Below are 27,085 nucleotides of genomic sequence, written 5' to 3' on the forward strand. Positions count from 1 at the left end.
GTGGTGCAGCCTTGTGTGCCGGGACACAGCGTCCGTGCGCGGAGGCTGCTCACCCGTGGGCTGCCCCGGTTTAGACATTGCTGCGGGCCGAGGGGTCGGGCTCTTTTCTGACTGTCAGCCTCCCTGAAGTAGTCTGGTTCATCAGAAACTCCCCCGCGGGGAGATGCTGCGTCCCCGGTGCCTGGGCCTCACTCTCGCGTCTGAAGTCGAACTCCTAAATTGGGAGTGGTGCCTCTTGCCGCCTGGCTCCCTCGCAGACAGCCGGGGGGGCAGGAGGTAGTGGTGTGACCACATGCTGGACAAGCTGGGGAGTCCGTCTGCACTTAGAGGTGTCAGTTGGGATCTGGAGAGCGAGCCCATCCTACTGGAACAGAGGTGCTCCAGCTCATTGGCGGTAAAAATGTACACGTTTAGTTTTGTTACTTCTAAATAGGAAGTTCGGCCTTAAAGATGCTCGATGCAACAGGCCTTTGTTAACTCTTACCTGTTTAAACAGTTTGGTTGCTCAGACCTCATATACTTACATAATTAGATTCAGAAAGCAACCTGTATACAGTAAAAAGGTCTTTTGTCAGTAGTTGCCCTGCATGCTTTTGCTATGAGGTCACTCAGCAAAGCATATAATCGTTTATCCTGGCTCCATGTTTCCAAACCACACCCTGGCACTTTGGGGTGGAAAAGTATGTGCAGTGCTGTGTTGCCTTGTCAAGCCCTTAAGCCCTTTCAAGTCTTGTCCCTTCCCGTTCCTGTGATTTTGGAACCTCTCAGATTGAAAAGTAGGTAATTAAAAACATAAAATTGTTTCCAGCAGCATATTTGCTCCAAGTCACTGTGACATTTTTTGTGGGGTTTTTGTTTTGTTTGGGGTTTTTTGTTTTGTTTTTTTTCTGGTACGACATCTTTTCCTTTTGAATATTTTCCTCTTGCTGTTGCTGGGCAGAAAATCTATACAAGTTACAAATTAAGCTGACAGGCTGCAGAGCGAACAAACTATAAAATGTAATTCAAGAGAAAAGATTGTGGGTATAGGGAATTAAAGTTTTTATGGTTACAATAAAACAGTGCCTTGTAAAAGGTAGGCAAGCTGCATTTAGTCAAAAAATACATTTTTAAGTTAGCAATCGTTTTAACAGTTACTTCATGTACTTACAGTAACATAAAAGCACATCTGAAACGGGGCTGTCTTGTGGAAGACGTTTTAGCCATCTGTAACTTACAGCTTGCTAATAATACACAATGCCTGCAGTGAGGGTTTTAGTATGGTGTAGCTCAAAGCCCTCTCCTCTCCCTGCACAGGCACAAACTGAACTGAAGCTGTGAAACGCCTCCTGCTCTATGGGAGAGGCTGTTCAGAACCATGCTGTTATCTGCTTGCTGCCCTCCTCGTGAAGAGTGCAGCTGCTTCATGATGGGTCTCATTGCAGATCATCATCTGTCATACCTCTACTTTCAGGCTCTTTTAAGTTCTTATTTTGCATATGCCTTCTATGTCTTAGCCTCTACTGCAGATTCAAACCCACCTTTAATGATTAGCTCTTAATTTTGCTTTTTTAAAAGTATCTAACTGCAGTAGATCAAGCTGCTTGTTGCCAGAAAAGCACCTTGGATTTCTGCTTAATCTCTTTTTTCTTTTTTTTTTTCCACAGAACTTTTAATTCATCTGAAGTTCAAGAAACAGTAACTTGAATGAGTTCTTCCCAGGACAGTTGGGCATGCAGCACCAGATTGGTGTGCAGCACAGGGAGCAAACTGATCATTTCCAACAGATCTGTAAGAAAGGACCAAGGGATGGAAAGTGGACCAGGGAATGTGCTCTTCAGTGCAAGGCATGAATGGTGAACTTTGTGCCACTATGGAGCACAGAGCCTATCAAGGCTGAATATTACATGGGACAGGTTTGTTTGTAGTCATTGGTATGGCGGGAGAACAAGAGAGAAGCAAGTGGCTGAATCTCAAGAAAGCCAGTGAAAGTGAAGGTTCAAAAGGCTTGCGTTTAAGGTCAGTGTCTGTGTCAACTGTAGGACAGGCCGCAAAAAGAAGCATTTCAGAACCATGTAGGGAAGTCAGCCCCTTAAGTACCTGCTGCCATTTTGATTAGAGTAGGGTTTCAGAATCATGACCACTTACATTACTGTTGTGAAGGATATTGCATGCAAGTGGAGTGGTTTCCTTTTTCAACTGAAGCCAAACGGACAGCATTTAATTATCCCCTTTTCCCTCCTCCCTCTCCTCTTTACCCCAGATGTGTGATCTAATATAGCAGTATGGATGCTGGATATTTAGTACAAAAAACAGGTGGATACATTCATGGAACAAAAATACATCATGAGCTATTAAATATAAAATCATCTCTGGTTGTCTGTGAGGTAGGTCCCTGGAAGTAGTCTGAAATGGCTGCTTTGTTCTTACACTCTGCTTTAGGTATCCTGTCTTGGCCTCTGAGGCAGGACAGCGAGTTGGGTGGTGTTCTGCTCTTTCTGGTACATGTTTTCTTGCAGCCTTATATTCACTTATTCCTGACAAATTATTGTGCTACTGGTAATCTCATTATTTTGGGCTCAGTGCCAGTCATCCTGGATCCGTAAGAGGGTGTGAATATGCACCAGAAGTGCAAGGCTACATACACATTGGCAATTGAATTACTGACAAGCATGTCACAAACTCTCTGTACAGTCACACTGCATTCTGCAGTAGAGGAATAGAAGTGACACTGGAAGTCTGAGCAAGTGTCTGTTCTGCTAAACAAACCATTCATTTGCAGAAAGCTTACCCACTGGCTCCAAGTTTAATCCTTAAAACTTTGGGGGGAGGAGAGGGGAGAACACAAGTCAAAATTACCTGTTGACAGGCAGGATGAAAGGCAGGCAAGCAGGCAGGAAGAAAGAAAAGGGCTTCCATAAAGGAATCCAAGGAAATCAGACAAATTCCCCAGCAATATGCTAGGAGCTATTTCCTAGATCATCTACCGATGGTAGCATGCTGTAGGCTCTGGAGTGACGACCCTTTTCATCCGGTCAGCTTCAGCACTGAATATGGGTTAAAAATATAAGGAATATTCCTCAATACACTTGTGAGGTGGGCTGATGCCAACCTCATGAAGTTTAACCATGACAAATGCAAGGTCCTACACCTCGGTCGGAGCAATCTCAGGCACAGCTACAGGTTGGGCAAAGAAGAGATTCAGAGCATCCCTGTGGAGAAGGACTTGGGGGTGCTGGTCGATGAGAAAATGAACATGAGCAGGCAGTGTGCGCTTACAGCCCAGAAAGCCAACGATATCCTGGGCTGCATCAAAAGCAGCGTGACCAGCAGGTCGAAGGAGGTGATCCTGCCCCTCTACTCTGCTCTCGTGGGACCTCACCTGGAGTATTGTGTGCAGTTCTGATGCCCTCAACATGAAAAGGACATGGGACTGTTGGAACAAGTCCGGAGGAGGGCCATGAGGATGATCAGGGGACTGGAGCGCCTCCCATATGAAGACAGGCTGAGAAAGTTGGGGCAGTTCAGCCTGGAGAAGAGAAGGCTCTGAAGGGGGCCTATAGGGATGCTGGGGAGGGACTCTTCATTAGGGACTGTAGTGACAGGACAAGGGGTAACAGGTTCAAACTTAAACAGGAAGTTTAGATTGGATGTAAAAAGAAATTCTTTCCTGTTAGGGTGGTGAGGCACTGGAATGGATTGTCCAGGGCGGTTGTGAATGCTCCATCCCTGGCAGTGTTCAAGGCCAGGTTGGACGAAGCCTTGGGTAAGATGTTTTAGTGTGAGGTGTCCCTGCCCATGGCAGGGGGGTTTGAACTAGATGATCTTAAGGTCCTTTCCAACCCTAACTATTCTATGATTCTATGATAATATGAGCCTTGTGCCGTACAGCATCACATACTTTCAAGGCAGGTTCAGCTAAAATCCACCCACAAATACATGAGTCATAATTCAGAAGCACACTCCAGTGTAGACATATCCTGAGTCACTTCCACCTCAGAAGCTTATAAATATTTAGTTAGCCACTTAGCTTTTAATTTAGCAGAGTGACAAAGGTTCATTAGACAAATCCCCAGAATTATCTTTTGCTAAGATGCGTCTTAAGTGCTTCCACTCTTGAAAGTTCTTTTCATTTCTATACAACTCAGAATTATTTGATACATATAACTTAGAAAACCCATAGTTGAGCTAAGAGTGAATTTCTCCCGATTCTGGTCCTTCTGTAACTAATTGCAGCTATTTCAAATACCAGTTTTGTTCATTGCAAGAATATACTTTCATTTTAGCAATAACTGATGAACCTTAAGAAGGACATGCTTCTCCTGATGTGGAGTGGCATATATTCTTCCTGAAGACTTCTGGTCTAGGGGACCATGATGGAGTTGGTGGGGATGTACCTGGACACATAAGAATGTTAAATAGAAAATGTATCTCTGCATTTTTCAGAGGAGCCAGCTAAGGTTTTAAGTAAAAAAAAAAAAAAAGCTAAAAAGACTGGCTTGCTTGCTTGTATCTCAGTGTTTTTTGGCAGTGGCAGGAGGGGAAGAGAAAAACGGTGATATTTAAGGATAGAGCATTAAGAAAAACAAATAGTTACTTTTTTATAAAATCATAAATTTGTTGTTATGACTACAAGTATTTGAGTTAAAAATATTTGTTATATAAAAATGTGATTCTTGAGTTTACGTCTCTCCAATTAACAGATTCAACCAGAAGCCAGTGATTACTTTACAGACCATCTTTCAATGCATGTTTACAAACTGCTGGAGTCCCATGAATGCTGGAGTCCCAGACTGAGCAGCAGTCCTCTAACAGAGTTGTTTGAACCCTGTAATTGAAAGGTAATGAGAAAACCAGGCTGGCTTGATGCTCTCTTGGCAGTGCTATTTTGGTTGGTTGATTTTTATTGCAGTAATTCACACACACAGATGCCACGTTTATATGTTTTTAAATTTTGATAAAGCAAAACATCTATTCATGTCTTTCCTGTACTATAGGAAAAAATACTATATTGTTCTCTATGCAACACAGACAATAGGTGTCTCTTTTCTATGGTCTAAGTAAAAGGTTTTGTATCCTCACCAACATGGAAATTGTTGTTTCAAGAAGAACACATGGGTAGTAGCAGAACTGTTGTCTGTCTGGAAGAATATAGACTTAGGTACACTTGGCAATGGAGTAAGGAAAGGGCTATGTAAAGGCCAAGTCAACAGAATAATTCTTGTGGCCTCAGTATAGGTGATAGTAGGAACAAAGCCTTCCTAAAGAAAGGAAAGAGCTTTGCAACTGCAAAGGCAGAAAGTAACCTCCCCCCAGAAAAATGAAAAAAACAAAACAAATCAAAACCAAACCCTAACAAAACAAAAAAGGAGAGGTGAGGTTTTCTCTTGCTATAGAATCATTGCCATATAGATAGCTATAGAGCATGAGAGCTATAGCTGTTTACTCTAGTGTGAATGGCTCAGTCAAAACCAAGCATCACGGGTAGCAGAACCCTGATGAACACCCAGCATTATAAAACTGCCTTATTATTTTCCAGTGAATGATAAAGGGCTTAGATAGGACATCATTGATTATGCCTTTACCAGGAGCAAGATACCAAAACAAGAGGTGTATCTAGTTTTGGGTGCTTTACTGTAGTATTTCCAATGTTGGAGGTGACTCAGAACTCTGCATACCCAATCAACATTGATTTATGGTATTTGGAGAGTCTAAAATATGAAAAGTGATTTTTAAAACTGGAGGGGGGTGATTATTTTTTCTGTTTCACACTCAAAGGATAAATTAACATTCAGAAAACTTTCGTGGAGGATTCACAATTGTATAAGGTCTTAGAATGCTAAGTTTTGTAAAGCAGCTGGTGGCATGGATATGAGTCAGTTTCAAATATCATCGCCTTGGTATTTGAAGCTGCTGGTTCTTGCATTTGTATGCTTGATTAGAATGGCTGCCTGACTTGGACAGGTAGGAATTCTGCCTAACTTGTCTATTTATAGCATTTTTTAAGAGATTTTTTACCTGGGGAACTGACTGGAGAATTATCTGTTTAGGTTTGTATGAATGTGTACTGTACATCATCATCGTATGCAGCAATCACGAGGTCAGAAACACAGGTTGTGGAAGGACAAGATGTTTCTTCCTTTTCAGGACTTTCCTAGTTTTGTTAGTTATAGTACAGAACCATTCTTTTATGTTTGCTGTATCTTTTTATTTATGTTGTCTTTAACCTCGGCCCTATTAAAAAAAAAGAAAAGAAATGGAAGTCCCTGTCCCTAGGAGCCTACACGTTTAATGTGGATACAGACAAAATGAGGCACTTCTACAACATCTCATAAAAAACATTCTCTTCTTCATTAACTGCATCACTGTTACAGACTAATACAGCAATAGACATCAAGTGATACATTTCTAATGGTACCACACATATTAAAATATATCATCTGCATCCTGTTGTGATTTTAGTGGCATAGTAGAAAAATTGAATGCAGTGGTGTCACAGACACCAGAAAGTCATCAACCAGTGCGGTTCTGCCAGCTCTCTTATGTACTTGTGTGTGCTGGCTACACCCCTTTGCAGCTGGAGTAAGCATTAAAAGTCAAAAAAGACCACGTAGCTGCTGAGAATCAGTAATGCCTCGTTGTTTACATATAAACGTAATTCCTGAAAACGTATTAAAATCTGAAAATACGGGTCTGTCTTCTGATTCTATATCAATTTCAATTTTTAGCTTTTTTTTATTTCTCTCTGTAAAGCGTTTGTAGGAGAGGAAACACACCCCCCCCCCCCCCCGCCCCAGTGCAGGAAGCTATGAACTCATTCTGTTTGTCATTTTGGGAAGGAGACCCCAGCATGTGCAAAGGACATGTTGGGTTTTTTAATTGTAGTAGTAGTACCAGCATGCAAATTTTGTATCCCAGCTTTCTCTGCTTTTGGCTTTGTTCATGTCTGAGCCATTTTCAAAAGTAGTCACATTCTTCAAAACCAAATTTTAGTCTTTCTTCCCTAGCATATGGAATTTCAAGTAAAGCTCCTCTGCTGTTACTTTAGAAAAACAAATTCAGTTTCTTCATCCTTGGTCGTAACAGACCACCTGTCCTTTAAGTGTGCTGCCTTTCCCATTTGGAGAGATAGTCGGTAACATCTTTCAGCTTTGCAGCGACATCTCGTGGGCTGTTTGACCTGGGAACCTATCAGAGATGCTCTTCTAGGGTGAAGTTCTCATGTGGGTTAAGTCAAAAGTTTCATCCAGTGAGGAAGTAGGATGCCATTTGAAAACCAGTTCTTTAACTGTGTATAATTAGGTATATGGCGTTGTCAACATGATTGTCCATTGTACAAAAAAAAAAAGCAAGTTAGAAATCGTTTCAGAGCTAAACAGAAAGCTGTCCTATTTTTTTTTTTTTTTTTTTTTTTATATTTTAACAAACAATTGTACTATATAAAAATACATTCTTTTCCCCTCATGCTATATGGACGATCTACATTTAAAAAAACCACAATAGTTAAATCTACTGTAAAAACATTTTTTTCTGGTACAATTAATCCAAGATGTTCTGTATTAAAATTGCAGGTAAAAGCATTTCAAACAGAATATGAGTTTTTACAGTGAAACTTGTGTTTCATCCAAAATCTGAAAAGTAAATATTTACATTACCAAATTCAACATAAAACTCTCCAAGCTGCCTCACTAAGTTTTAAAGCCATGAAAAGATGTAGAAAAGTTAATGAAGAGAACTGAGGTTAATACTTGCTGAATTTAATTGAGACAAAGTGAACAGCAAACTGAAGTGAACAGCAATCCTGATAGTCCAGGATTAATATTGCTATTGTACTTCTTTTAGAAAATCTTATGGATTTATATTGAAGACTTCCAGCTTCAGGTTATAATTTTGCTGATTTTGAAGACTGCTGAGTATTCAGTAAGTAGTTCTTTATATGACAAATACCCACAGATGAGGCATAAAACATAATCCAAATTCTTGGGAAAACTCTCATATTTCACCAGATCACAGATGTAAAGGTCAGCACTTCACTTAGGAAGGGATTACTTCGGTGTCTGTCTACAACTTCAGAATATTTTGCTGCACAGCATCCCACATTTTTGCACTGGGCCTTCCTGGATTACATCAGTTAACCCTTAAACTTAACCCCCAGTAACAGTATGTGGAGATAGATGTACAGAGTCCAAAACTGTCATAACTGGTGTCCAGGGGCAGTTTTCAGTAAAAGCAGAATTAGGCTCTACTCTTTTTACAGACTTTGCTAGTTCAGAAAAGGAGTGCAACAGATGCTTGCCCTTCCTCTGAAGGCTGCAAGGTTTGGACAGTATGCTAAAATGAGCATCTTAAGTTGCTGTTGCAAGGATCTAATCACACATTATCTAGTGCACAAATATATCAAAGACATAAAATCATTTATCTCAGGCTAAAGAAAAAGAACACGTGCTCACAGTCTAAAATATGAGAGTACTCTACCTCCTTGTATGCTTACACACTCCCCGTCTAAACAGCAGAGTACCTCTTGGTTTTTAAGTGCTTGAGGCCACACAAACTAAACTAAGGGGAGAGAATCTAAAGTAGCAATATACAGCAGAAGCACAGCCTATCATCAACCCTCAATTTACAGAACTTAATTTTATCAGAACTATTTGTATATCCTTTGGAGTAAAGAAGTGTTCTTGAAAGGAGAAGAGTGGAAGTATAATGACTTCCAAAACCTAAGTGGAAGACCACTGTATGACCAAGCCCTTAAAGAGGGAACCAAGATAATTCACACAGGAATCACGATAAAATGCTGGGGATTTATTCCTAGCTAAAAACTCTATTTTGTGTTCTTGTTTGCTATGAGGTAATGAATCACTAGCCAGACATGAGGAGAAACCATATTTTTGCAGAGAAGAGGGAGCTTTCAGGCTAAAATTGATGGCCTCTTCCAAAATGAAGAGCACTTGAGTGTGCCACCAAGTGAAGAGTTTTCCGTGGCTTGCTGATGTGAGCAGAGGGGAAAGGTGAGCTGTGGCAGTGGTTGGGGGTGGAAATGTGTGACTTTGAGCCTGCTGCCTGCAGGAACATTACTGTCACAGTTACTGGTCTTCATGGTGGAGTCCGCTGATGCTTCTTTCTAAACTCATCTCAGTGGTGCAGTCACTCACAGCAAGTTGAAACCTCAGTGATAAGAATGCCTCAGAATAATTAAAATTTGTTACACCTGTTTTTTCCTTGTCCAGGGTTTAATCCATGTTTCCTGTCTATACCCTTCCCAGGCACTTAGGCTTAGTTCTCAAATAGCAATGGAATTAACCCAAATTGCTGAGTCTAGGGTCTATTTCTCTATATTCTGCAGGTAATTCCATACTCTCCCAATGAATCCCTTACAAATTTCCTGTATAAATTTTGCTTAACAGGAGCAGCAGCAAGCTGTATGTGGAAGCTGTAACTTTTCATTGTAGTTTCTTAGCAGCCTGCAGGAACACACTGTAAGACAGCGCACTCTGAATCTCTGACAGATTTCAGTGATGACACTGGACTTCAATGAAAAATGAAAAGTATTTGTTAACCGTACTGGTTTCTTTCCAATGTGTTGCACTTGAAAGTAATTGCACCAGTATGTAGTTGCATTTTTGTGATGCCTTTCAGATACCACACTTCCTCATGCTGCACTTGCAGTTTATTTTATTCGGCCCCCATCACACAGAGGTTTCACACTGTAGCTATCTTCTCAAATGCTTTGTAACTAGAGGTTCCTGTACTATTAAAAAATGTTATGTCCTGGACTTAGCTCAACTTTTCTGGAAAGTGATCATCTGGAAGTCAGCCTGAGATCCAGCTGTGCTGCACGGATTTTCCCTGCTTTCTGAAATGATCTGTTCCACTGCTTGTGAAGTTTCTGGGTCCTGAGAGCCTGGACTATCCAGCGCATCTCCAGTGCTGTTACAGTGAAGAGGGGAGGCTATGTCAGGAGGCTGATCTGAGGGTTTGCCTGAAGCAGGTGGCAATGGCACTGGCAGAGGAAGATTCATCATGTAGAGCACATTGCCCAAACGTTGAGACACCTTTAGAGAAAAAAAGACCAATTGCAGCAATTGTTTCTTGAGATAGCATTAAAAACATTAAACATCAAGGCTGACTCATGTAGCAATGCTAGGGACATCCAGGAGATCCCCTCTCAAACCCATCTCAAATGATTATTAGTTGTTAGCAAAAGTGGAAAAAAAATCTTCCATTTTCCGTCTTTTGTGTTTTTCTAGGCCCAGGTTCTTGTGGAAGGATAATCTTGGCAATACTCAGCTTGGAAATGGCCCAGTGTGCTGGGCCTGGCAGCCAGCTTCTCTTGCTCCCTATGTGCTGTAGCACCCGAGGGACAGAGGGGAGGCAAACTGCCAGCCAGTAGTGGAGAAGCTGGTTTTAGTGAGAAGAGTGAGAGTGAGCAAAGAATTAAAGAAAAGAACCAGGCAACAAGAGAAACACGCTGAGAGTTGATGATGAAATTAAGAGCTGAAGACTTTAAACACAGAGGGACAGCCTGTCCGTGAAACATGTACAATTATATTCCCAGAAGGGCTGTAGAAACCTCTACTTGCTATATTTTAAAAGTCAGGTTGGAACAAAAGCATGTGTGTGTCAGAGCACTTCTTACCAACTGGGAAGGGGAAAATGTAGTGAAACTGAATTAATTCATCAAAAACATCTTTTCCATTTCAAACCTCAGCCTAGTGTCCACTGGTGGTGTATCCTGACTCTACTTGAAGTGTCTCTCAAACTGACAGTCCTAACCTCCCCTGATCCTGCATGCTGTTGTAACACACAGAGAAGCAAAAGCACTATGCTGGAGTGATTTTGCTTCTAATATGGTGGTTACCTTGTCAGAAAAAAAAAGTGTTTTAGTTTGGAAGAGCTTCCTCGTGCTGGCTTCTGACTCTCACATCTCTGTGACCTGCCACCTTGGCACACATTCAATGATCATACCTGAGAGCGGATTTTTAATGCTGGTCCAAGTTTTAGTCCCATTGTATCCAGGAGATGTTCCTCTGTTAGCAGTGGGAGGGTTTCTCCATCAATAGCGTGGTCTTTAAATATCTTGTGAAATGATAAAACACATCATGGTGTGCTAAAACAGACTTCACTGGTTAGTTTTTATGCTTATTCCTGAGGCACAGGCAATAAAAGGAGGAAATAATAATTTTACTGTTTTGTCTTTGTATTATCTCCTAGCTGCAGCATGAGGTGTCTTGTTCAGGCATGTGGGTATCAGCACATTTGCCTGTAGTTTATCTACTTGTTCTTGGCAAGTGAGAACTTTGTAATGTTTCAGTGTTACTTAGTTCTTTTTGTTTGTTCTTTTTTTGTGGGTTTTTATGTAAGCAGCCTATTACTGATGAAAGAATAGTGTTGATCCTGTTGAGGCTTTACAACATGCAAGATTTCAGTCTCTGTGCTTGCATTTCTAATGATATTTCATTTTTCAAATGGAATGATGCTTATAAGAATGCAGGGGTGGTAGGTGGGTTATACCAATATCCAAGAATGCAAAATTCCCTTAATCTGCATAAAAATTGTGCAGGGCATGTGGAGTGAAAAAAATTAAGATATTTTCCTTATACTACTGGTTTGCTGCTGGTCCTCCTGGTATCTTTCATAACCAATGACTCCCAAGTGCAGCAGAAGTGCATATAACCTCAGATCATGGACTGGTTTCCCCTTTAAGAAGTAACTTCATATGCTGAAGCACAGTGAAAACTATTAATGTTTGTAAGTCTGTGAGAACTAGTTAACCTCTAGCATTTACATTTGTTTGATGACCTTTAAATCTAGAAGCTCCTAAAGACCTGAAAATGAGATGAATGTTTATAATCACCTGGGCATAATCTGAACAGCCAGGGAGGCTAATGATGAAGTTGTAAACATCATCAACAGTCCACTTGCGAATGTCTTCAGTTGAAGAAATGTCTTCTCCATTCAGGATCAGGCCATGTGCTCCTTTGAGGGGGGAACAAAAATGTTATGTTTCTGGAACTTTGCTGGCAAATCAATAGGAAACAACTGTTAAGGTGAGAATTTTTTTACACTTCTCCAGAACCTGATGAATTAACTGCAGTGTGTAGTCACAGACAGATAACAGTTTATAGAGTTGGGCTTAGCAGTATGAGGTTTATGGTTGGACTCAATGATCTTAAAGGTCTTTACCAACCTAAATGATTCTATGATTCTATATTTTTCAGTGATACAGTATGTCTTTGGCAGATCATGGTGGACAAACAGCTCAGCCTGTTGTCATTTTAGGTAATACAGAGTTTTGCAAGGCACTGGTGTATTTAACAAGAGCTGCAAAGCTTTAGAAACAATGTTTCTTACGTAGTGGCTGAGAGGCCCCTGTCTTATGCTGTTCTTGGGGAGGTCTAAATCTCGGAGCTAAATTTGTTCCTAAATGAGTGTGATTTCTAAGGGATTCCTTGTCCTGTTTGACAAGCACAGGGATTATGATTAGTATATTGTGTGCTGCTACATTTCTCCCTGATCACCAGAAGAAGAAAGAATGTAACATGCTAAACAGAATTGCAGAGAACCTCAAAGTGCTGCTAATTTAATGGCTTAGGGGTGGCAAGTGTGTTCTCCCAGGGACTGAGATTAGCTGCAGGATGTCATCCTGAGTTTTATAGTGTGTGGCACAGAGAACTGAAACAGTTAGGAGGCTGCTTTGTGACTTTTGCTGTGCAACTGCATTATCCTGGAAGGAAAAGCACTGCTACCTAGAATACTGAAACCTCCATTGTGCCAGCAAGCAGCAGGGAAGACCACCTTTGCTGACTCGGATTTACCAAGTTATTCCTATTTGCTGCATATGAACTCTACATTCAGTTGCTATGACTCTATCATACAAAAACTTCGCTTAAAACAGAGGGAGGAAATAAGAGAGCAAATCAATAAAAATAAATTATATCAGCATGCCACCCTAACTGTACTCTGCACACTTGACAAACCTGAGGGTAGCAGTGCATTGCTTGGTACTGGAAATCCATATGGTAATGCTGAGAATGGGATTGCAGAAGGGTACATGAACTTGTCATCAAAAGTAGTACAGGAGCTATTAGATTCTTTCTCATTTGTATTGTTGCAGCTGTTGGTTTCAGTAGAAATTTCATGAGTAGCAGAGTTTTTTCTCAAGCTTTGTTCAAACTCTTTACAGTTTTTAGCAGCTGCAGATGGCTCAGTCTGGTTTTTGTTTTGTTCATGTTTGTTTGGTGTCTCCACCTCTGCTTCTTTCTTGTCTTCTTTCTCATCATCCACTGCAGCTGCAGCAGGGTCTGTAGTTTTGTCATCAGCTTGGTTCTTTGTGCCATTGGCACTACACTCTGCAGTTTTGTGATTTCCAGCTCTTCTCCCTGGTCGACGTCCCCTCTCCCTTTGCAAAGTGGTGACTGGAGGGTATGGGCTGGTTGCCATTAGCATAGTGTTGCCATGAATTTCATCAAGGGTGGTACGATGAACATATAAGTCACTGGGGAGATGGCCTTCAGGCAGTCTGTGCCTGCCACGGAAAGCAATGGGACTAGCTGGCATCCCATGGTAAAGGAAAGGTGCTTCCAGGCCCAGTAGTCCTTTCCGATGAGCTTTCTCCATTTCTTTTTGCTGAAAAATAGCACTCATCTCCATTTCCATTCTAAGAGACACACAGAGCACAAGCAGTTAGGGCAGCTCAGTTCCTTCATCACCTCTGTTTACAGTAACAGATTAAAACTCAGATAATTGAATAGGCAAGAGTACTGCTTGTCTTCTCTCTCTCCCCTATGTCGCTATGTGTGAGAGAACACAAACTGCAGATGGAATGCAAACCTGGCTATATTTATTGTGCTGACAGATACATAAACTAAAAGGAAGAGAAAATACATCTTCCATGTGATGCCTCTAGGTAATAGTTCAGACAAAAAAAAAAAAAGTAGTTTGTATATTGGCAATCCAGGCATTATTACAGTGATTATGCTCATTTGGGATTTGGAAAATTGTCTCCAGGGTCATAAGACTAAAGAAAATAAGTTATTTACATTACCAATCAAAAGTGTACAGAAAACTGCAAAACAGCAGTGATACTGTGATAAAGAACTAGAATTACATTATCTATGGAACCTGTGCATGCATTCAGAGTAAGCTAATGTAAATCTCTTTGAGTAACTCTCAATAGCGCATGGCACCTGAGCATGAAAGAGTGAGGTCCTGGTGGTAAGTGTTCAACTGCTTTCTGTTCTGGTGGATAAAGCCAGTGCTCCATGGTCTGTGACAGCTTCCTGCCCCTGGCATTGTGGTTAGGAGGGCTTACCAGTGGGACACGGAGAATACAAGGAGTAGTATGTGCCTCTGTTGTACCAACCTTTGCTGTCATCAGCTTTCTCGGGAGCCAACCTAGTGAGCAAACAGAAAGCTGTAGCTCCTACTGTAGCTCTTAACTGCAATGAGGGTAATAGGTCAGAGAGAATCTGACTTTTAGGAGACTTCTCATTAATGTAAAATTGTCAGGAAAATAGTTGGGTCAAAAGGTATCTATTCAGACTGTTGTGACAAAAAGGAGTTAGTTGATCATAACACTAGGGGGGTTTTCTCTGCCCTCTTTTCATCTTTACAACAACCTCCATATTATTATTTTTCTGCTTTCAGAGATGCAATGGAAGTATTTTGTCTATGTACCATGTCCTTGTACATCTTGCCCAATTGTTGTTACTTACACACAGCTCTTGAGGTGGAGATAAACAGCAAAAAGCCTTACATTCGTGACTACTCCTCCAGATAAGATAGTTTGCTTCTCTGAGGACTGGTAGATGGGGGATCACTGAGCATCGGTATGAGGCAGAGTCCCTTGGAGAACAAGGATTTGGGACCAGGTGCTCAGCAGTACAGCTGCCACAAGTACAGCAGATTGTTTGCCAACACCTGATTTCTAGAAAGCGTGAGAGGAGCAAGTGCAGCTGTAAAAGTAGTGTGTGCAGTAGAAAGCAGCATAAAGCTAATGCAGTTGTCAGGACAACAAAAGGCTGGGGTTAAGGGTTATCTTATGGATATAGGCTAAGCTTTTTTCTGTTGGGTTCTCTTGGGTTTGGTGGACTGCAGGAAGAGCCTGAAGAGGTAGGATTAGCTCTGATGTGGCTGAGGGTGTATGTGATGACCATGCTTGCTGCTAGCTATTTTACTTGTGTTTCTGAGGGGTTTTGCCATATGACAAGAGCTGTATGAAATGCATCATTGATGCAGATCTTGCGCTTGAAAGTAACTGAGCTTTGCTGACTGAAGATCTCAAAACACTTCTGTCACAATTCTCTGGAGATGCCTGCTGAGAATTTATCTGTTCTTTGATCTTAGTGTATCAGGGGCACTGCCACTCAGTTCTGTGCTGCAGCCTAGTGCAGGAGTGGTTGAGGTTAGAGTTTGGCTATGAAAATGGTGTGGCTGTGAGGGTGGCAGTGGTGGTTACTTAGCCAGTTACCGATTACCCCAAAACTGGTACAAATAATTGGACTTTATAGTCACCCTGACATTCAGACTGGTTGAACTTGGAAAGCTGTCCACCCTGGTAGGGTGGAGACACAGCTAATCATGCCAAGGGCCCAGCTGGAAAGGCTTAAAATGTTGTGTGCTGTCACACACAGCTGTGATGTTTTAATTTTTTGTGACTTTTTGTAACTTCAGATTGTTTGGATCCAGAGTTCAAGGACTAGGGCTGAAGTTCGTAGCTTCTTTGTGTCTTTAATTAAGCTGGGGGGGTTGTTTTCTATATAATTTTAAGGCTAAAAGCAGAATGGGGGCAAGCAAAAAGTTAAGTAGCTTCATATGTTAAGAGGTAATCAAGGTTCCTCTGCTTCCCTGGGTGACTTGGAAAAAGTATCTCAATCACTGTAAATAAAAAAAAACACAAAAAGTCTGTGAAATAACAATTTCCACCTGCCTTTGCTGCCCTAATCCTGGCATGTACCTCAAAACAAAGTTTACTATTGATTACCTGGCAATATTTTGCTTTTGAACCAGTTCCTGTCTCCTGGCCACAGCTTCCATGGATTCTGGTTGCAGAAAGCTATATCCTTAAAGGGAAGAGAAGAAAAAAAGAAATCTCTAAAATTCACTTGTTTCTTAAAGCAAATGCACAAATCCCAAAGCAATACTGAGACTCTTAACTGTGTGCTTCACTAGGAAGCTGATATGACTTCAGGCTAAGTTCTATTTGTGTTCATTGCTTTGGAATATGTAGTAAAAACACGTAGTCCAGCATCAGCTGTCTGCAGGATCAGACCTGTAGTTACTTGCTATTATCCATGAAGGAAAGAGGAGAGCAGGGTGACTTTATTTGGTGCCTTATGTCTTTGAAGTACATACAGCTGCTCAGAAACTAATAAGCAACAGTTAAGCAAACCTGCTCTTCAAAACTGTTTTCAGTCTAGGTGCCATGTAATTTTACATTATACTTCCTCTTGAGGGAATCTCTTATTTGAGATTCACAGTACAGGGGGGAAGCTGAAGCCTGAATTTCTTGTTTATGGATCTATGTGGCATTGAGAGTTTATTCCCTTATCTCAAAGAAGGAATCTTAAGATAGTAAGGTTCACCTTTGTATAAAGTGATACATAAATTTATGCACAACATATGTGCCACCGTTGTGTTGCCACACTGTGGTATCAGTCTTTCCCTTAGAGCTGTGCCCTGTAATTTTGAGCCTTTATTAAAAGGACCTGTAGTTGCCCTACACGAGTAAAATGCCATGTTACAATATGATTAAAGTAAGGTAGTCTTAAAGCAGCCAATGCTCATTCATGAGCAAGAGTTAAATGTAGCAAAAAAAAAGTGTTGATTGGACTAATTTATTTAGTGACAGTGTTCTGTTTGAGGGTGAGAATGCTTGGAAAATACAAAAAGAAAATGGGAGAACAAAAATGTGCAAATGCTTTTGAAAACAGTGCATTTAACAAAAGTTAAAATGGATGTGTTTAGACTTAAGCTGGCACAGTTTAGAATCTCTGGTAGGCAGACTGCCTCTTCTCAGTGAGACTGTTTTTCCCAAAGAAAACAAACTGTTATTGACACTACCAACAAACCTCTGAAAAAACAGTAGGTGGAGTTTGCTTTCTCATTTACAGGCTATCTCTTTTCAGGGTGCAGACAATGCTTCGTTACCTGGGGGTGGGTAAACCCGGTTGGACAGTATGTTTGGCATGTTTGCATGCTGTGGGACCGTGGGCCCGAGATGGGATGCTATATGGATTTGTCTTGGGTCAGCCGATGCCATCATTTCAGCTGAAGGTAACAGATCTCTGAGAGGAAAAAAACCAAATGCATTCAGATACACAATGGAGATGGTTTAGTTAAGAATAATCTAGCATGTTTATATACGCAGATGCAGCACGGTTATTCTTTAACTGCAGTATTACAATAGGGAAATGTTGCAAAGTACCTGTCAACGAGCCGAGGCTCAAACTGGGAGGGAATCGCCTGCATTCTCGGCTGCCCTGCACCCATCAGCTGAGGGTTTACCGCCATCAGCTGGTTGCGCATGAGCATCTCCTGTCGCTGCCGCAGTTCTGACAGAAAGCACATACCGTTCTGTTGTCAGTGTAGTGAAAGTGATTCTGTCTGCAGTATAACTGTACTTGAAAAAATACGGGTGTTTCCTCAAGCATTTTAGTGCGAGTTAGCAAATCACACTCTTTTTTTAAATAACAGCAACTAAAAACCTATGTTTCCAGTGCCATTGTAACCACTTTGTTTAACTAATGTATATTTATACAATCAAGCTGCAGTAAAAATAACAGGATGTGCGCAGCCAAGTGTTCAAAAGGACAATTTACAATTAACAACAATTCATTAATGATATGATACAGAAGAGAATAGCCATGAATGTTAATTTCTCTGCTGGAGAGTTTTCGTTTCTAAAACAGTTTTAGAAAAAAATTATTAGCTGGAACCTGCCTTGTTCAGCATCTCTAAGAAAAAGGAGCCCACAGTGGTGACCAAGAGCATCATAACATCCAGCTATGGCTTTTGTTTCTGAGTTCCTGTGTGACCTTGACTCCTCTTCCAGATGCTTAGCATCACATGATCAAATTCCGAATGCCAAGAATCCCCTGTGTTAGCTTTTAATTACCTTTAAGAGAAATGTTTCTCCAGTTACTCCTAAGATAAATTTGAAATACCTTTTAAAGGCATTAAACTTATTGCTGGCTGTTTCTTGTGCATTGTACAGATATTAGCAATCCTATAAACCAGTGTGCAGCTAGGTTTCTTCCTGCCTACCTCCTGCCGCCATGCCACTTGCTAACCGGTATAAGTGCTTTTCTTCTAGTGTTCCTTGTTCTCCCAGGATAGACATTTTTCTCATGTGATCTCGTGGAGTCATTCTGCAAGGAGACAGCAGCAGCTTTTCTGTTGTAAAGAACTGAATCAGCAGGTCCAAAGAAAAGAATAAAACATTAGAAAATGTAAGAAACAGAGCAGATTATGTAAGTTATTTCTCAGAGGAGCAGGCAGTCCTTCTGCCAGTCACAGCTGTACCCTTTAATGCTTGTGGATTGTATGGATACCATATAGAAACTTTCTATTTTTGGGACAATGCAAATGTTGCCCTTATTTATGCTGAGTTGTTCAGTGTCCTTGAGTCTTACTATGCAAGAAAAGTCAGGATGTTGTGAAATACCAGCTGCTCAAAAGGACATGAGTAAGACAGAGTTTTGCCTGCAGCCCCTGGTGTATCCCAGCAGCCCTGAGAACAGTGGCAGGTATTACACTTAGGAAGGCAGGTATCTTCAGTTTTAATTTAGGAATTGTGATACTTGGTATCCCTATCTACTATAAACTAAATGAAACAGCTGGAAAGAAATGGTAGAAATAAGCTGTTCTAAATGACATCAGCCCCTTAAGACTGGTAGGCTCAGATTAATTGCCCATATATGTACAGGTAAATAAAGCCAGATGAAGAGTAGAAATCTAGACTAAAAATTAATACACTACAGATGCAGAACTGAATAGCTATGCTATCATTAAGGTGGATAGCATGGACATTTCTAAGTTTGTCCAGAGAGGAAGGTGACTAGATTACAAATGATCCTGATACCAGGGTAATGAATAACCACAGTATAACCACCCTACTCGGGATTTTGACCTACAGCAGGATTATTTCTGCAGATAGAGGAAATAAGTCCTGTAACACTCAGCCTGGATGTTAAAAAGCTATCCTGTGAAGGATGCTTTGAGGGGGTTGGCAGAGGGAGCAGGCTAGATGTAAAGGTAATAGGCATCTGTACATTGCTTTCGAACTGGATTTGCACAGCAAATGATTGATTAATTTTATATTTTTTTTTCTTCAAATTAAATTGAAATTAAGGGGGTGAATTTTCTCCCACATTAGACCTAATGAAATGAATTCTGTCTTCTGAAACAAGGAAGATGTAATGCTTAAGTGTTCTCATCTTGCAGGTAGGGAGTTACAGCTCATAAATTCATCTGGCATATGGTATAGATAAGTGAGGGACATCTTAGGAATGCTAAGAGAAATCCAGACCCTACCAAAGCCACTGACAAATTCCCTGATAGCATCTACCTTCCATTTCAGCTGAGTGCTGACAACTGCTGAATTCACGTTTAATAATTACTCCACAAAGATGTGATCTCTGAAGCACAGAAGGCTAAAATCACCCAGAGCTTTGGATGGTTTGGCTTTTCATGGCTTACTTGCCTAGTCTGTCTTTAGCATGTCATGATGACACTATTGCAGTAAAATGCCAGCCCTCCCTGAGAGCTCTGACTACCTTTTGCTCAGGTCTTTCTTATGTATTTTCACATTTATGCCAAACTTGCTTACTTTTCAGGCCAAAACATATTTTAATTTTTACACTATCCTGTCCTGCTTCTAGGCTTACTAATTCAATGTCTTGATTAATGGCTTTGGCATGATAAAATCCAGCTGTGGCACCAGTTGTATGTATGTGACTACTGCAGAGTCAGTGGTATTGTACAAGTACCAATAAGATTAAACACAGCTTGAGATGTTAACACTGTTATGAGTACAAGACAGATCCAATTGCCAAGCAGTTTGTTTGCCTTTCAATCAGCTGCCTAGTATGCAGAAGTTCCTTAGAAATAATAAGCAGGAATAACCAGGATTCCCTTTTTAACAGCCAGTCCTTCTCCAAAACAGAGCTGAACTTTAAAAACTGTTTATTATCCAAAATGTGATGTAAGCCAAGTCCTGCATTTTGTTACCCAAGCCATTTATAGATTAGAATAATCATTATATCTCCTTTTATTGCCTTTGAACTATGGATGAGATACTAAATATTTTATGGGAAAGCTATCAGTCTAATTCACATGCTTCAGGAATTTGCCATTTCCTTGGTATGGTATGGCTATTTGGTCTCAGTCTTAAAATGAGCTTTCCAAAAGGCAGACAAGTTAGTAATTTCAGCTGTTCTGACTGAGAGCAGAGGCTATACTTGGACCACATTACTGGTGTTCCCTCAAAATAAAAAATTCTTTACATTTGTAAGTGCTAGATTATATGTTGACCAAGATTCAGGTCTTCCTGGAAGCAGATACGCCTGTCAAGTCCATTAACAGCACTGTGTACTTTGTTCTTGACATATGTACCTGAACATGTGCTGCTGGGTGTGTTTCCATTTGCTTTTTTTTTTTAGGATACTTTAGACTTAAAGCGGTTTAGGATGCTGGGTGCTTCATGAAGAGCATTTGAGCTGCCAAAGTGCTCCTGAGCTGCTAAAGCATTTTAAAGCTCAGTACTAAAGCGATTTAGTGCTGAACTAAACTTTACAGCAGCTCAAAAAATAGATAGCAATTGGGATGATAGTACTTGACCTACCATGTTGGTCCACTGAGCCATTTAGGTGGTTTGGCTGTGTATTAAATCCTTTGGGAAGCAAAGCTACAATTTAAAAACTTCATGCTAACCACCTTACAGCCTCGTCTTTCCTGGTGCCCCTGACTACAGAATATTAAGGTGCAAAGCAACCAGCAGAGGTCCAGATAGACATTATGAGGAAAAAAAAAACCCAGGTTTTAGCCATTTTATTCTAGTAAATTATAATATAAATAAATAATAATAGTAATAATAATAATTTGAAAGGCTGTATTAACACTAACAAAATTTTGTCTGTCAGATGCCTGACAAGCTGTACCACTTTTGCTTTTTAGAAACTGCTAGAATGCTTCAATCCCCTGTTTAATCACAGTTGTGAATGCACTTTATTCTGGGGAAGCTGTCCCTGTGTGAGGAAAAAAGACACACAAGTAAAAGATACTTGTCTTTATTAGGCCTACTTAGAACTTCTACAGTCCACCCTGAAATCACACCTGTGAGTCAAATTATTTGATACAACTTTAAAGTATAGAATCATGGAAAACCTTGTGGGAAAAGACCTATCTGTTCTGACCCAAAACCACAACCTCCACGTGGGATCTTTTATACACTGCCTGTTCTGGCAGGTATCTATCAATAACCAAGCAGCAGTAACTGCGGTTAGAAACCAGTGGCACCAGCATCACTGTATACTTCATGCAGTTCCCAAAAGAAGTCTGGATTTTGTGTTGGATGTCATGCTATACTGTCTGTTGATAGGTAGTCTCTCACATAGCCTCTTTTTATAGCTGAAGGGGCAACTATTTAAGAACCGTCTTAAAATTTTTCTTTCAAAAAGCGGGGTTTTATTTTAAATGCTAGCATTTTCACTTAATGTAGTGTACTGAATACGGCAGCATCCCCTGAAGCTGAGCCATATTTATTGACAAATTATTGTCCATTAGGTGACCAAGATTCACAGAGCATCACCTCAGGCAACATGCATCACTTCAGGCAACATGCATCATGTAAGCAACTTATCTTTACAAAAGTAGTCTAGGTGCTCTTTTAGTTTGACACAGGGAAGATAAAGTATTGAACAAATCATGGAACAATACATCGTGGAAGTTCACTGGTGTCTTCTTCCACTAAAGCTGTAGCTTACTGCTTCCACTGACCCAGTTTTTTGAACCCTTGCGAGCCAGAAGGAAGGTTTGATTCCTTAATGAGGTTTTCACTGAATTGCTTTGTGACATCATTCTGTTTTTTTCATTGGTGTGCCAGTCAATCCTATCTCACTTATGCTGGATTTCTTCTCAGATACATAAAAATAACTCTGGTATTTGTGGTAAAAATGCTGAGATGCTGTTTCCACTAGAATTCTAGTCTGCTTTCGTAAGCTGAATGGCAAAATATCAGTATAGTTTAAATTTAACTTGAAGGACACATGTTGTATGTTGGTTATCTGTATTAAATTACTTATTTCCCTGAGTCTTCTGTTCAGGGAAGTGTTGAATTGATCAGGTAGGATAAATAGTTAGCTTAATAAGCTAATATACAGACTTGTATGTCACCCTGTGTCAGGAGATACTGAACTTGATGGATCTATGTTATTCCATTTGGAAAACCACCCTTTTTGGTTACTTAGCTGGGGTTCTGACTTGCAGGTGAAATTTAGGGTGCTTAAGGTTCATATTATTTTCATAACTAGTATATTAGAAACCAATATCAGCAAAAAAAAAAAATCTCTGAGGGAACAGGGAAAGTACACTTCTGATACATATATAAGCTGGGATTTGTGAGTAGCTCAAAATCTGGCATCAGGCTTCATATAAATTCATACACACCAGCTGTCTAGTATTACATTCATATATGGCTCTTCTCTGATCCTATTGCACAAATCCTGGCTGTACAGCACATTACAGGGATGAAGACAAGTTAATCTCTACCTTTAGAGTCTTACCCTTAGCAAACCCTACTTGGCAGCAGGCAGAACCACTCACCCAGTACTAATTCTGTCTCAATTTATTAGATGAGAAAGGACAAGACACGAACTTCATGAACCAGAAGCATTTGCAAATCTAATCATGCTATATGTGGTTTCAAAATGTCTGCATCTACAGTCTGTATACCTACATTATTAATTTCACTGGCAAAATATAGTATAGTCCTGTGTATAATACAGACTTGGAAGACCTTTTTTGAGGTTTTTTTGTTGTTTTGGTTTTGTTTTTTTTTTTTAGTTAAATACATTAAGATTTCATTAGCTAATACTTTTATTTACATCAAACACACAGAATTAGCCTTTTTTAAAAGCAATGTTTAGCATACCTTTGTAGTGGCTCCACAGACTCTTTGAGAGAAGCTGAGTATTGTTGAAAATGTTCAGGTAAATCTGTGTCAGAGAAATCAATTAAATATTTAATACAAACATGTATACATGCTTATGAGTGAACTATGTAAATAAACTCGTACATCGTCTCATTTTCATTTCCATTGGCTCCCTTTTTAGAAAACCTCTCCTGATTACATGAGAAATGAGATGCTGTTTTAAAAATTAAATAAATATTCCAATATTATGAATAATCTAATGTTATTAACTGTAGTATTAAAGGGGTTTGGCCTTAATCTGTGCTAAGAGTCATAGAGCTAGAGATTGTACTTATTCAAGAACCCACAGTCAGCAAAATAAATGACTTTGGAAAGCAAGAAGGCAGTAATACCAACATTATGTCATAAGGAGGGAATGAAATATGTCTTCTTAATTGGGGTAAGGTACCACAGGAGAGGCTGTAGGGCTAAATTCTAATCCTAGATACGTGGGCACAGACTGCTCAGAGACTGAGATTAGAGTGTAATCCTAAAACTGGATTGAGAACGATATGTTCCTTAAAGAAAGGAAAATAACTATATTTATACTGTGTGTGTCAGCCAGTTGCATTTGCATTGTGTGCCTTTACACTGACATGAAGACATGGATGTTTCACCATTTCTGAGCTAGTTAATTGGTAAGATGGCAAGCAGCAAGTCACTTGTGTTTTTTTAAACAGACTGGCCTCAAGAAGAAATCAAGTCAAACCTTCAGGAATAAAATTAGGTTCATAATAATTTCTCTTGTTCCCACTGGAATGGCTGGGGGAAGGGGAAGCTGTTATGCCTGTGTGCCACTAAGGCAATAGTCAGTGTATAACCAAAGGTGGAGCTGCATTGTGCTGGGCACAAATGCACAGCAAGAGGTGAAACAGACAGATGGTGAAGGAAAAAGTAGCAGTCCTGCCATTTGATATGGCATTGGAGACATATAGATACAGGACAGTAAGCAGCTGAGGTGGGAACTGTGCTTAGCAGTTCTTGCTCTCAGGCACCCAGGACTGGTTTCTGCAGAACCACACTGCTAATACTATTCATTCATATTTGTGGCAGCATCCAAAGACTCCAGCTGAGATCACAGTGAATGCTTTAACTGTGCCTTTTCAAAAACTGAGTAAAATAACTAAGCAAACCCTAATGAAAATAGTGCTTGTAGCAGAGAAAGTGTGTGCATGCATACATACCTGTGTATAACATTGTACACCACTGTGTCCTGGCAAACTGGTGCATGGAGAAGCTGTTTACAAGGGATGGGTCTCTGTTATATTGGTTATATACAGAGAGAGAAAAGCATGATGTAATTTGTTTTCCTTGTGGATTTATTTCATAATTATGGCTGACATTGGAAATGTTATCCTCTTATCTTTGATTCTTCTAGAAGTACAAAGATGGCAAAATGTAGCCTAAGTGGAATCAGTAAAACTAAACTCTGTATTTTTAACTTTTTAGTGTTTTTTTCTTTTAAAGCTTAAAAAAGTTTGTTGGTCTTCTCAAATACTGGAAATACAATTCTTGGGATGGAAAGCTCTCTGGCAATTGGAGAGCAAAGCTCCTATTTGCAGATGAAAAACGCAGTTGAATTTTAGTGAGATTCATGTGTCACTTTAACATGAAATATTAGTGCAAATGACAGCACTCCCAGTGCCAAAATAAACCAGGTAGTGGAAAGAGGAACAGGTTTTAGGAGGGCTACCTAAAACTATTTTGATTTAACAACTCTTTAACTTCACTGGCTAAGAGTTTGAATCTAGAAAATACGTAGGGAATCCTCAGTGCTTACCCTCTTCAGTAAGGATGTTAAATGTTGCGGCAGTATCCCTTGGACTTCTCAAAATCCTCTGTGTCTTATGCCACTAAAGTAAAACCAGATGGTGAGGGTTTTTATCATTAATAATTTCAGGTTAGCTTTCTTTATTACAAAGCAAAAGACATTACACATTCATCTTAAAAAATATTTGCAGGTATGTTAAAATATGTCACAGATGTGAGATACTAAACCCACTCTTATTTTCCAAACTCATATATGAAGTCACAAGTTTTAATACAAACTTCTTCCCCCTGAGATTAACATGTGAAATTGTACACCTGATCCTGTAAACAGTCTTGGAAATCGGCATCTCATCACTCTTAGAACAGACTGAACATTTTCACCTCCAGTTTGAAGGATCAGACCTACTTGAGTTAGGATTGCTCACCTCTCTCTCTTTCTCTATTTCCGTATCTCTGGGGCACCAGGGAGACATGGAAATTCACATATCCTGTAGCTGAGGAACTTGACATTTTAGCTCTGAAGGCAATATAATAGTGCCCAAGCCTTTGTCAGTCTACAGTTGATTCCACCCACATATTCAGATAATAACAAGATGTAAGGAACCCTCATCACGGTATGACAATAGTTTTACAAAATATACCACATTGCGTGCATTGGTGTCCCACAAAGCTGCCAGCACTGGGGTTTATTACAGTGGCTGAGCACACCAGCAAAATTTTGGCTAGGTAAATCTACATTAGACTGAACCAGTCAGATATATCTGTGTGATGACAGCCTCAATTAATTCTGATTGCACGCTGTTTCAGGAAATCCACCACCCAAGAAGTATCTGTAAATATTGAAGGTTTTCTGTTGTACTTTAAAAAGATAATTAGCAGAAAGATTAAGCTGTGTGTATTAACAACCAGTTACAAGCCAATGAAATATTTGTGCATAGACATTAAACAACTCAATCTGTATTAAAAGTCTTCTAGAAAAATACTATGTAATGACAAGCTTTCCCAAAGTAAAATCCTTCATAGATCTTTAAATGTTTCTAAAATGGTCACGTTTATGTCATAAAAATTAAAATGTTTGCACCAGAATATGCTGGATTCTTTACCTGTAAGAGTACATCTGCTGAAAACTCAGAACATAGTTAATCACATACTTTGCTTTTCCTGTATCACCTCTGCCTATTCCTAACTTTACTCTCTGCAGTCCAGTGCTGCTCTTAATGAAAAGCTGCCTTGTTTCTAACATGAGATAAGTACTTCCTATCAAAATCAGAAAAATCATACACCTCTTGGTATTGCCTGCCTGATATTGCATCACTATTTACATTGAAAACTAGCACACTTGATTTTTATTTCATGTATACTTACATCTATTGTGAAGACCTTAGTTTTGGGTAAAACGAAGACACCATGAACATCCAAGAGTGTGTGCTTTCTCTATAAGTCTTCCTTTCAAGCTGCTTCAGTAACGTGATTGGCAGCCTTTAAAACACATCAAGATTAACATGTCAAAAACTGCCTTAACTAACGCTGACTTTACTTTAAATACAAATTGAACTTATCTTGATTAGCCCTCATCCCTGCTTCTAAGCCCTTCCCACTCTGACATCACAAGCTCTTCTCCAATACCATCCCCTAACCAGGCTGTAAAAACATAATTACAAGAAGAGCACTACACTGATCTGATAAACCTATTTCACATTTAACCTGCTAAGCTGTTGTTAGCTTTTAAGATGCTTGATGCATTCACTAAAAATCTTCCTGTTCCAACAAGAAATAGGAGAGAAGGTTAACAATTGCCCAGTTCTCACACATTGTGTTATATACTCATGCTGGTTTTTCGAAAGAGTATACTTCTGACTGTTGGCAAGCAGTTACCCCAGAATTGTGTTATCCCAGTACTGTGTATCCGATTGGATTGGGGGGAACTAGAAGATGGAAATCCTGTTAAGCATATTGTGAGGCTAACACAGGGATCAGTTGGTTATACTGCTCAAGCCGGCAGTTTACTCTTTAATTCTCACTGTCAGTGAGTGAGCTCTCAGATCGAATGCCTTGTAAACGGCAAACTTTAAAATGTCAGGGAGTGGTTAGTTTCTTCTAATATCTATGTCAGCTGATGGGATGTCAGGGTTGATGTTTGATAATCCC

At 40.0% G+C, this 27,085-nt stretch overlaps 1 protein-coding gene and 1 long non-coding RNA gene across 2 annotated transcripts; one reads left to right on the forward strand and one right to left on the reverse strand.

Annotated features, from left to right (window-relative positions):
* The first annotated feature begins 351 nt into the window (after window positions 1–351).
* LOC130600335 (uncharacterized) lies at window positions 352–18,436 on the forward strand. The gene is made up of 4 exons (XR_008972435.1): window positions 352–776; window positions 1,647–1,998; window positions 4,683–4,820; window positions 18,293–18,436. It is a non-coding gene; the product is annotated as an uncharacterized LOC130600335 (long non-coding RNA).
* On the reverse strand, window positions 9,741–26,459 carry SAMD7 (sterile alpha motif domain containing 7). Its single transcript, XM_057411560.1, has 9 exons — window positions 26,303–26,459; window positions 18,244–18,347; window positions 17,405–17,531; window positions 17,128–17,264; window positions 15,962–16,040; window positions 12,957–13,636; window positions 11,834–11,955; window positions 10,945–11,055; window positions 9,741–10,031 (listed from the first exon to the last, which is right to left on the reverse strand). Exons 2-9 carry the CDS (start codon window positions 18,344–18,346, stop codon window positions 9,759–9,761), a joined length of 1,632 nt encoding a protein of 543 aa, XP_057267543.1. The 5' UTR covers window position 18,347; window positions 26,303–26,459; the 3' UTR covers window positions 9,741–9,758.
* Window positions 26,460–27,085: the final 626 nt, after the last annotated feature.

This window comes from Pezoporus wallicus, unplaced genomic scaffold (assembly GCF_028554395.1).
Source record: "Pezoporus wallicus isolate ANWC-B61680 ecotype Strahan unplaced genomic scaffold, APGP_CSIRO_Pwel_v1 contig_6899, whole genome shotgun sequence".
Taxonomy (NCBI): domain Eukaryota; kingdom Metazoa; phylum Chordata; class Aves; order Psittaciformes; family Psittacidae; genus Pezoporus; species Pezoporus wallicus.